This window comes from Myotis davidii, unplaced genomic scaffold (assembly GCF_000327345.1).
Source record: "Myotis davidii unplaced genomic scaffold, ASM32734v1 scaffold745, whole genome shotgun sequence".
NCBI classification, from domain to species: Eukaryota; Metazoa; Chordata; class Mammalia; order Chiroptera; family Vespertilionidae; genus Myotis; species Myotis davidii.
The window spans coordinates 98,775-110,812 of record NW_006297146.1 but is presented as its reverse complement, the minus strand read 5'-3'; the positions used below and the strand labels follow the sequence as shown (position 1 = coordinate 110,812).

At 37.0% G+C, this 12,038-nt stretch overlaps 1 protein-coding gene across 2 annotated transcripts in view; it reads right to left on the bottom strand.

Moving 5' to 3' along the window:
- Positions 1-12,038, bottom strand: part of SEC22A (SEC22 homolog A, vesicle trafficking protein) — a 47,413-nt gene that overhangs the window by 17,991 nt on the left and 17,384 nt on the right. For both annotated transcript variants that reach the window (XM_006772889.1, XM_006772890.2), the window contains exon 5: positions 2,882-2,997. In XM_006772889.1, the coding sequence (XP_006772952.1) occupies positions 2,882-2,997 (116 nt within the window). The remainder of the gene's footprint in view (positions 1-2,881; positions 2,998-12,038) is intronic.

Below are 12,038 nucleotides of genomic sequence, written 5' to 3'. Positions count from 1 at the left end.
GGGGCTCTGCCTCTCTGAGTCCCAGCAACTGCTGCAAACCTCGGAGAGAAAGCTGCACTCGCTCTGACCAAAGCCAGACAGTCCCGCTTCTCCCGTTTGAGTCTGGGTCCCTAAAGACTCGCCCGGATCTTGAGCTCAGAGTCTGCCACTCCCTCCCAATTGAAAACGCCAACCGCCCCTCCGCCGCCAGCCTGCTCCGCACACTCCGCACCTCAGAATTTGACTTCAGCTCTGCGCCTCCTCTGAGTGTCCGTATGCGTTACTCTTTCCTCCTAGTTGTAGGACTTCCACTCAGCCAGCGTTCCTGTGGGTCTGGGTGATGTCCCTTCCGTCTTTTAGTTTCACTTTTGAAATGGTTGTTCGAGGCGGCAAACTCCGGCGTTAACCTATGCCGCCATCTTGGTTCCTGTCTTAAGCCGAACACTCTGCTTTCTTGAGTTATAAGAGCTCTTTGTATGTTTTTGGTAACAAGACCGTTGTCAAATGTGTTCTGCAAATATTTTCTCGTAGTCTGTGGCTTATTTTTTCATTCTCTTAATGTCCTTCATTGAGCAGAAGTTTTTCCATTAAGTCTAACTTGCCAATTTTTCTTTTATAGATTATGCTTTTGGTGTTGTATCTAAAAATTCATCACTAAACTCAAGGATGCCTAGGTTTTCTTTTTTGTTGTTGTTGTTAATCCTCACCCGAGGATATTTTTCCACTGATTTTTAAGGAGAGTGGAAGAGAGAGGGAAAGACTAAGAGCAACACATCGATTGGTTGGCTCCTGCATGAACCCTGACCAGGGCCGGGGCTGGGGAAGAGCCTGCAACCAAGCTACGTGCCCTTGACTGGAATCGAACCTGGGACCCTTTGGCCTGCAGGCTGATGCTCTGCCTAGGTTTTCAGTTTTGTGTTTTACATTTAGGTCTGTGATCCATTTTGAGTTAAATACATAATTCTTAAAATTAAAAATGTTTGGCCCAGCCAGCATGGCTCAGTGGTTGAGTGTCAACCTATGAACCAGGACATCACAGTTCGATTCCCAGTCAGGGCACATGCCTGGATTGCAGGCTCGATCCCCAATGTGGGGCGTGCAGGAGGCAGCCCATCAATGATTCTCTCTCATCATTGATGTTTCTCTCTCTCTCTCTCCCTCTCTGAAATCAATGAAAATATATTTTTAAAAAATGTTTGCCCTTCTATCAGCTACAGTCATCTACTGTTTAACTATTGGTAAATGTGTCCCATACTTCAAGAAATACTCATCAAATCCACCCCTTTTCCTTCATTTGATGAGCAATGAAACTGAGGACCAGAAAGTAAGGTGAGCTATTCAAGTCATAGAGTTAATCAGTAGCTGAGCTGAGGCCAACGCTCTCTCTCTTCCACAAACAAAAATCAACTCTTCACACGCTTACACTACTGTCCTTTCCATTACATCAAGTTAAAAAAGAAAAAGAGTATCTTATTTATTAGCTTTTTCAGTCAGCAGTCTTCAAACTGCCTTTGTTTCCTTCTGGCAGGTTGACTGTCTCCAAATTGAACTCCTACTGGGATACAGCTGACCTGGCTAGGGAACAAGGGCAGGAACATGAAGGGACAATATCCAGCAGTCCTGTGCCTAAATGGAAAAGGCTTTACCTGCAGGTTCAGGGTGTTTGGAAGTGAAATTGGGAAATCATGAGATGCTCCCCACCCCTCACCCGAGGGCAGCTCAGCCACCGGGAACCTGTGATGTCCTCTACTATTGGCTTCACACAGATGAGGACATTCAGAGGGTCCTCAGAGTGGTACTCTTTGAGTGTTCCCAAACTAGTAACAAATTTAAAACAGAATATAAAGTGTGTTGAGTGCATTTTTATGGGCTTAATGCTGACCCTCACTTCCCTGACAAAAGAGAACTAATTTACAATGCAGGAGTGTCAAAAAGTCTTCAGAGAAAGTGAATATTAATAAGGAAAAGGAGCCCTGACTGGTTTGGCTCAGTGGATAGAGTATCAGCCTGCGGACTGAAAGGTCCCAGGTTCAATTCCAGTCAAGGGCATGTTCCTTGGTTGCGGGCACATCCCCAGTAGGGGGTATGCAGGAGGCAGATGATCGATGTTTCTCTCTCATCGATGTTTCTAACTCCTTATCCCTCTCCCTTCCTCTCTGTAAAAGATCAATAAAGTATATTTAAAAAAAAATAAGGAAAAGGAAAGCTGTATGTTCTGAAATGTGCTAAACTTTAAGAAAAGTTTCAAGAAGTTTACAAAAAGAGTAAGAGAAAAGATAATATACTCTGATAGCCACATTCTCTGAAAGACACTCTATTAGAAAACAAAATCGTTGGCAATATCTGAAAAAATTAGTGGTTTCACTGGTAGGCACCAAGAAAAAGGGATACGAGCAGATAACTAAGTAGGAATACAGAGGATAGGCCAAAAACCTGCCCACAAATGCCCTTTCTTCTGCTCCTGTCTGTCTACACAGATCCTTCCATGTCCAGCTCACCCCTTCTCCACAAAGCCTCCTTCTATCCCAACTCGTACTGACCGCTCCCCTCTTCTGCTCTCTGTGTACTAGGTATTGGCAATTATTTGTGGTCTTTGTCTTCCTAATTCAACTCTAGGCCCAAGTCACACATATCTTAATGTCCCCAGAGTACCAATAAATAGTGCCTCCTGCAGAGTAGATAATAAATATGTGCTAAATGAGACAAAGAAGTCAACTAGAAATCAGTGGTTTGTCTTTTGAAATTAGTGTTTTAGAGAAAGGGGGGAATAAGGCAAGTATAAAGAATACAAAATCTGAGCATACGTTGTAAGTTGTATTAATACTCAAATCAATTTGAAGCAATTCTGTAACAAGCAGAATCAATAGACAGAGTACCTGACATTGCAAAAATAGCACTGTACCTGCAGAAGACTTTCTATGGCATGAAAGCCTCGAATTAAATTCAGAGCTCCACACAAAAGACTAAGGATAAATGCCACAATCCCTGACAGAGTTGCTGGTTCCAATCGCTGGTGAGCTGGAAAAGAAAAGAAATGGTCAGAAAAGAACATCAATATCTCATGTCAATACTAAACTTATGTAAAATAAGATTCATTGCTCAATTTACATGATCAAATATAGATTGATCTTCATTAAAGTATCTAATGCTATATTTTAGTAATTAACTATTTTTAAAAAATGTCTAATAACGTGACTGCTTCATTCCCCTGAACTCAAGTTAAATTAACTTATTTTTCTCTACATTTTTAATGAAGACATCTCACTTGCATTTGGGATATATATTGCTAAGGAGTGCTCACATCTGGCAGTAAATCAGATAAAAAAAAACCTTACTGCCTAAATATGTCTACCATTCACAAGCAGTTGCAAAGATTTGCAAAGGTGATTTTACTTAGAAATTCACTGCATACTTTATACTCTTCCTGAAAATTCTAGGAAACATTTCAAAGAACAAACATAGCTTGCTTTTAAGTAAAGCTCTCCCTTATTTGGGTTCCAGGGCTATAAATACCAGAGGAATGCTCAGATATATGGTCGATCCTCGAACAACATGATTTTGAACTGCGTGGGTTGACTTACACATGAATTCTTTTGCAATAAATAATACAGTACTTCAAATGTATTTTCTCTTCCTTTTGATTGTCTCAATAACATTTTTTTCTGTAACTTACTTTATTGTAAGAATGCAGAAAACACACAAAATATGTGTTAATTGACTTTATGTTATTGGTAAGGTTTTCAGTCAACAGCAGACTATTAGTAGTTAAGTTCTGGGGGAGTCAAAAGTTATACAGATTTTTGACTACACAGGGGTTGGCACCCCATGTTGTTCAAGGGTCAACTGCAACCACCAATCTGAACTCCACAATAAAATGGAGTCTAAGAGCTATGAAGTTCCTGGTCTCTGAAGACCACTTGAAGATACAAATGATAGAACACCAGTTGAAGAAGTGACTAGTTTATCTTTATAAACACATTTCCTTATCTGTCAGGACTTCAGCAGTGTGAAACATTTAGTTATACAATAGTTTCCCCCTTCATCATCATCTCGCGCTTAGCAGAATTAACAGAGTCTAAATGAAAACACAAAATTAAATACAAAATCATATAGACCTCAAATAGGGAACAGATGGAAAGAGAAGACAATAGAATTACATTTAGATAATTTTATTTAAATCACTGAAGTGTAAAAGCCCTAACAAAGAAGTTAATGAGGTGGAACATTGATATAAGGAAGGGCTTAAATCTTTGCAACTTATATTCAGCCATTTCAGTAGAAAAGCTTCCTAAACAGTTCATAAAAACACAAATCCACATATCACAAGGAAGTATTTATTCCTTAAGTGCAGCCGAAAATGCCAATATGGGGTAACATTTTCTTAATTTTTTTCTGTACCCAAGCATACTGCTTGGTCTCTCAATCAATTTCCTTGAGATTTTGATATGAAAACAAAAAATTAAATGCCTTTGTAAAGTACTGATACCAAGTTTTATCAGTAGAGAAAAAATTCTCACAATTTAAAAATCTATCCAACTGGCCTACCATCTACCAATTAGTCATGTTTTGCATCTCTCTCAAATCCCTCCCCACGGCCCCCCTCAGTAATAAGGGGCCTCTAATAAAAAAAGGAAATCCTCAATATGGGCCTCAAGCATAAAGCCACCCGATAACTGACTAAATGATATAAATCACACTTCTGAAGTATACAAAACAAGTTTACCTTATAAAAATAAACCCAAATAATATTCTGTATTATAACTTAACCCTCAGCTTTTTATGGTCAAGTAAGGCATGGCCATTATTGAACTGGAAAGTATCATTTTAATGTGTTAATCAATATTTATTTAAGAAACAGATATCTATATAAATTATTTTTAAGTTTCTAATACTTGCCTCTAACACTTATTTTTAAGTTTCTAACACTATTTTTAAGTTTCTAACACTTGCCTCCTGGAGCACTCTATATAATGGTAGTATACTATTTATAAATTAATTTTTTCAAAATGATCAGAAATATTTTTAAAGGCATGAAAGCAAATGACAAACCTCCTTTAGCAAGGACAAGGCATGCATTATGCTGAAAGACAGGCTGGAGCTATGCCAAATCACTGTGGGAAAGAAATTCTCAAGCAGAGATTCCCTCCCATATTACCCCCTTCCCAAGAGGAGTGGGAATGGTTATCCAGATAAAACTCCATCTGCATACAATATGAGGGTGACACTTCTTAAGGAAAATTTCTCAGTTTTAACAAACTGAATGAGATATTTCATCACATTTTAATGTATTATATTTTTATGATTTTTTTTGGTTGTTTCAGTAAACAGAGTTTAGATGCATTATTATTCACAAATGCTTACTTCACAGTTCAATCTGGTACCATGATAGTCATCATTAGGAATAGAGTGGATTTGGAACAATAACAAATGAGAGATAACATAAAAAAAAATTTGCTGAATGCAAAGCATTGTGACTTGGTCAGTTTTTGTTCTGGGTTGTTTTTGCTAATATTGTCTTCTGCTATGATGCCTTTTCTTTCACTAGTCTCTTTGGCCCAATAGTGCATTTTCATGACAAAATTATTTTTTTCTCAAAATATAACAAGGATTAATAGTTTACAGAAGTTCCTAAAGAAGTATGGGTAGACCGGCTAGTGTGGCTCAGTATTTGAGCATTGACCCATGACCCAAGAGGTCCCTGGTTGGATTCCCAGTCAGGACACATGCCAGGGTTGTGGGCTCAATCATCAGTAAGAGTCGTGCAGGAGGCAGCCAATTGATGATGTTTCTCTCTCATCGATGTTTCCATCTCTCTATTCCTCCCCTTTCCTCTCTCTCTCAAAATCAATAAAAACTTTTTTTTGAAAGAGGTAAAAGTCCCTTGGAACCAAAGGGCTATTGATTATACTGAATTAACGTATTTTATTCAGCACCTTTGGGCACAATTCTGCATAAGATGCTGTGTGTTAGAAGGTATGAGAATGAATCTACAATCTGTCCTCACAGTACTTCTCGTTTTAAAGAGAAGTGGACAGATAAGCATATGAAAAATAATAAGAATTCTCAACTAAAAGGATTACAGCATTATGAAGAGGAAAGATAATTAGGGGGCAGGTGGTGGTAACACAGAAGTGGTAGAGAACTAATGAAGGAAGACCTCTGAAGATGGATAAAATTGAGACAGGTACAAACGAGAAGAACTGCATTCCATGCAGAGAAAAGAACATGAACATAGCGATGGAAATGAGAGAAGCAAATAATAACAGTATCTGCTGCTGCTGCTGCTGCTAGCAATGGCTGCTCTCAGAGTGTCAGGCAAGTTGTCAGGCACCAAGCACTTTATATATACAATCTCATTTCATCCTTCTAAGAACTAGGCACTATAATTCAATGAACTAGGCACTATAATTATCCTGCACTAAGAGAACAAAGCAATCCTAAATATTTGTGCACCACTTAATAACAAACTTTAAAATACACTAAAAATTAGAGACCTAACAGGAGAAAGATATGCATTTACAAATATAGTCAGACATTTCAACACCCCTTTCTCAATAATTGATAGTAGACAAAAAAAATCATCAAGGATATAGAAGACTTAAAGAATATCAACCAACTTGATCTAAATGACATTTATAGAGCACTCCACCCAACAACAGAATACATGTTCTTTTCAAATGAACACAGAAAATGACTAAGGATAGATCATATTCTGGGGGAATAAAACAAATCTCAATAAATGTAAAATAATTAAAATTATTCATAAGTTGGTATCTGGCTACAATGGAATTAAACTAGAAAACAATAACAGAAAGATATTTGGAAAACCTCTACGTATTTAAAACTATTAAAATAAAATAAAGGTAGACATTTTTTTAAATAACCCATGGATCACAAAAGATATCAAAAGTAAAATTTTAAATCATTTTGAACAAAAGGAGAGTGAAAATACAATATACTAAAACTTATGAAATGTAGCTAAACCAATATTTTTATTTTATTTTTTTTCATTAATCATCACCCAAGGGTATTTTCCCATTGATTTTTAGAGAGAGTGGAAGGGGTGGGGGGAGACAGAGAAAGAGAAAGATCGATGTGAGAGAGACACATCAATTGGTTTCCTCACAACCGGGCCCTGACTGGGGCCAGGATAGAGCCAGCAACTAAAGTACATACCCTTGACTGGAATCGAACCCAGGACCCTTCAGTTCTACCCACTGAGCAAAATGGCTAGGGGCTAAAGCAGTATTGAAAGGGAGATAAATAGTATTAAATGCCTGGACTAGAAAAGAAGTTCTCAAATAAATGACCTCAAGAATCTATAAAAAGAAGAGCAAATTAAACCCTAAGTAAGCAGACCATAAGAAGTAATAAAGATCAGAACATAAATAAATGAAATAGGAAAAAAAAACACACACAATAAAAAGGTCAATGAAAGGAAAAGCTGGTTCTTTAAGAAAATCAATAAAAATTATAAATTCCAATAAGACTGATCAGAAGAAAAATGCAAAAGACAAAAATTATCAGTATAAAACATGAGAATGGCAACATCACAACAATTATACAAAATATTAAAGGGATGAGAATATTAACTTTAGGCTAATGAAATGGAAAAATTCCTTAGATTCCTTAAAAGAAACCAAATACTAAAACTCACTCATGAAGAAACAGGTAACTTGAATAAGCCTACTTCCATCAAAGAAACTGATTTGTAGTAAAACAACAACAACAACAACAACAACAAAAACCTTCCCACAAAGAAAACTAGAGGCTTGAAAGCCTTCACTGTACTAAACATTTAAAGAAGAAATAGGCCCTGGCCAGGCGGCTCAGTTGGTTGGAGCATGGTCCTGTACACCAAGGGGGGGTTGTGGGTTCAATTCCCTGTCAGGGAACATCCCTAGGTTGTGGGTTCGATTCCCAGATGGGCATGTGTGGGAGGCAACCAAGTGATGTTTCTCTCTCTCATCAATGTTTCTTTTTCTCTCTCCCCCATTCCTTTTTCTCAAAAAATCAATAAAAGCATATCGAGTAAAAAAAGGGAGAAAGAAAATTCTACAGAAACATTCCCCAACATTGAAAAAGAGGTAATACCTCCCAATTTATTCTATGAGGCCAGCTTTATCCTGAGAGCAAAACTAGTCAAAAACATTAGAAAAAAAGGAAAACTACAAATCAATTCCCTCATAAACACAGACACAAAATATCTTAACAAAATTTTAGTAAATTGGGTCTCACAATATATAAAAAGGATAATCCATCATGACCAAGTGGGTTTTATCACAGAGTGCTAGGTTGGTTTAATATTTGAAAGCAAAGTAATTCACCACACACAGCTTTTAAGAAGAAAAATCACATAATCATCTCAATAAGTGTAGACAAAGCATTTGGCAGAATATAACTTACATTCCTGATAAAAACTGCTCATCAATCTGGGAATATAAGGACATTTTCTCAAAAAAGCATCTACATAAACCCCAAGTTAACATCATAGTTAACTAGAATACTGAATGCTTTCCCTGCTAAGATCAGAATCAGGAACAACACAAGGATATTTAATCTTGCCAATTCATTCTTTCAGGATATTTTTGTTAAGCACAGAATTCTACATTTGCAGTTATTTCTTTTATCCTTTAGAGGATATGACTAAGTTGTCCTCTGGCTTCCATGGTTTTAATGAGAGGGGAGGAAAGAGAGGAAATAGGGGGAAAGAAAGATTAATTCTGATGGTTTGCGTTCATGCAGTTTAATCTCTTCACATGCCTGGTTATTTATGATTGTGTTTGCCAAAGATTCTATTTTCAAAATCTTATTGTAACTATAATTTGAAGCTTATGAGGCTACTTTTTCCAGAACTATTTGCTTCTGCCAGGATCTTTGGAGAACAGCACTGTAGAATCAGTTCAATCCAATTTTAGAGACCAATATGATTCAAAACTAAGGGCAGTCCTGACAAAAGCCTGTCAGCTGCATAGTCCTATGTACCCACATTCCTAAAGTATAGACATCCAAGCTAAAACAAAGTTGGGAGCAGGGGGGAGAGGCTGCTCATGAGATTCACCACCTTGGTGGGCTCTGTCTGCCCTAATCCCAGTCTCCTAGTCTTGAGGCTGTCAGCTGTTCGCTCCAGAATTGATATAAGCCCCAAAGGAAAAAGTTGCTCCAAACATTAGGCTCATCTCCCAGGGCCTCCATCTTCCTCAGTTTCTTAGTCATCAGTAATTCTTAGTTATCAGTTATCTTGTATATCCAAAGACTTTAGGAAGATTCTATTTTAGGTTGACTTCTACAATAGACCTATACATTCTATAGAATATATACATTCCACTCAGCTTTTCTACATGTATTTAGTGAGCTTGTTGGTCTGAATTAACTACTCCATCACTGCTCTAAGTGGAAATCTTCTAAGTACTGGTAATAATCCCTTGTTTATTAGTGATTTTAAAGATTGAAAATTAATCCACATATAATTCGCCCTTTAAAGTGTATAATTCAGAAATTTTCAGTATATTCACAGTTTTGAACCATCACAATGATCTAATTCCACATTTTCATCACCCCCCAAGGAAATCTCATAACCATTAGTATAGTCACTGCCTATTTCCCCTCCACCACTCCAGCTTCCTATCAATCACCAATCTATTATCTACATCTTTGGATATGCCTATTCTGGACACTTTGTATAAATGAAATTTTAAATGTGTCCTTTTATATCTGGTTTCTTTTACATAGCACAATGTTCTTGTGTGTGTGTTTTATTTATTGTTTAAGGTATTACAAATAGTAGTACATATGTCTCCTTTTTTTTTTTTCCCATTGACCTCCCCCCGGCCTCCCCTATCCTCCGGTACTTGTCCTCCCTGGCCCCCCAGTGTCTTGCGTCTATTGGTTGTGCTTAAATGCATTCATACAAGCCTTTCAGTTGATCTCTTACTCGCCCCCCAACCCTCTCTTACCTTCTCCCTGTAGTTTGACAGTCTGTTCGATGCTTCTTTGCCTCTATTTTTGTTCAATAGTTTATAATGTTCTTTATATTCCATAAATGAGTGAGATTATGTGGTATTTATCTTTCACTGACTGGCTTATTTCACTTAGCATAGTGCTTTCCAGTTACATCCACGCTGTTGCAAAGGGTAAGAATTCCTTTTTTTTTTTTTACAGCAGCATAGTATTGTACCATGTATCAATACTTCGTTCCTTTTTTATTGCTTAATAATATTCTATTGCATAGATATACTATTGTTTGTTCATCAGTCAATGGACATTTGGACTGTTTCCACTTTCAGTTGCTATGAATAATGCTATGAACACTCATGTACACATTTTCATTTACACATACTTTTTTTAAATATATATTTTATTGATTTTTTACAGAGAGGAAGGGAGAGGGATAGTTAGAAACATTGATGAGAGAGAAACATCGATCAGCCGCCTCCTGCACACCTCCTACTGGGGATGTGCCCGCAACCAAGGTACATGCCATTGACCGGAATCGGACCTGGGACCTTTCAGTCCGCAGGCCGACGCTCTATCCACTGAGCCAAACCGGTTAGGGCAACACATACATTTTTAATTCTCTGGATTATGTACTTAGGGGAATTGCTGGATCATATATAACTATGTTTACCTTTTTGAGGAACTTCCATACTATTTTCCAAAGCAGGTGCATTATTTTACACCACCACAGCAATATATAAGGGTTCTCACATCCTTGCTAACACTTGTTTATTGTCTGTTTTATTTTTATTATAGACATCCAGATGATTGTAAAGTAGTATCTTCTATTGTTTTGCATTTCACTAATGACTAATAATGTTGAGTACCTTTTCATGTGCTCATTAGCCAGTTGCACATTTTCTTTGTACAAATGTCTTTTCGAATCTTTTCCCCATTTTTTAAAATTGGGTTGTCTTTTTATTGTTGAGTTGTAATATATTCTGGATCCAAGTTCCTTAGAAGATACATGATTTGCCAATATTTTCTATGTTGGTGGGTTGTCACAATTTTCAATTTCTTGATAGTATCTTTTGAAAAACAAGAATTTTTAATTTTGATGAATTCCACTTTACCTATTTTTACTTTTTTCATTGTGCTTTTGGTGTCAAATCTAAAAAATCATTGCCTAATACAAAGTCACACCTTTGTATTTCCTCTAATATTTACACCTTTTTTTTTCTTCTAAGAATTTTATAGTTTCAGCTGTTAAACTTAGGTCTTTGATCCATTTTGAGTTAGTTTTTAGATACTTTGTGAAGTGGGAATCCAACTTCATTCTTTTATATATAAGTATCCATTGTCCCAGCATGATTTCTTGAAAGACTAGTCTTTCACTACTGTCTTGGTGCCCTTGTTAAAAAATGAATTTACCATAATGCAAAGGTTTGTTTCTGTACTCTCCATTCTTTACTGTTGAGCAACACGTCCTTCCTTAAACCAGACGCTATAGTCAAAGAATCAGCTTTTGGTTTGATTTTTCTCCAATGTTTTTCTATTTTCCATTTCATTTTCACTTATTTCTGCTCTAATCTTTATTATTTCCTTTCTTCTTGCTTTAGGTTTAATTTGCTTTTCTTTCCCGTGTCTGTTCCTGTGAATTCAAATGACCACCTGGAGTACTTCCTTTGCCCAATGCAGCTTTACTTCCATCACCTTGTGCTATTATTAAAAATATATACCGTATTTGCCGGCGTATAAGACAACTGGGCGTATAAGACAACCCCCTAACATTTCCACTCAAAATACAGAGTTTGTTATATACTCGCCGTATAAGACTACCCCCTCTTCCGCACACCTTCCACACACCAAATAAAAGGTAAAACAATATCAGATTTGATTTTAACATTTTAATTTATATTCAAATGCTTATGACATGCAGGAAAACTGTCACAAGGCTGTATGTAATCAAACATATACATAAAACAGTGCAAGTTTATTACCGGTAAACATACCGGTAATTCACTAAAGAAAACACACTCTATAGACTGGTACCGTAGATGCTTCTCAGGAACACAGGCAAGCAGCCCACAACCTAGAGGGACTGTCAATGATAGAAGAAAGAT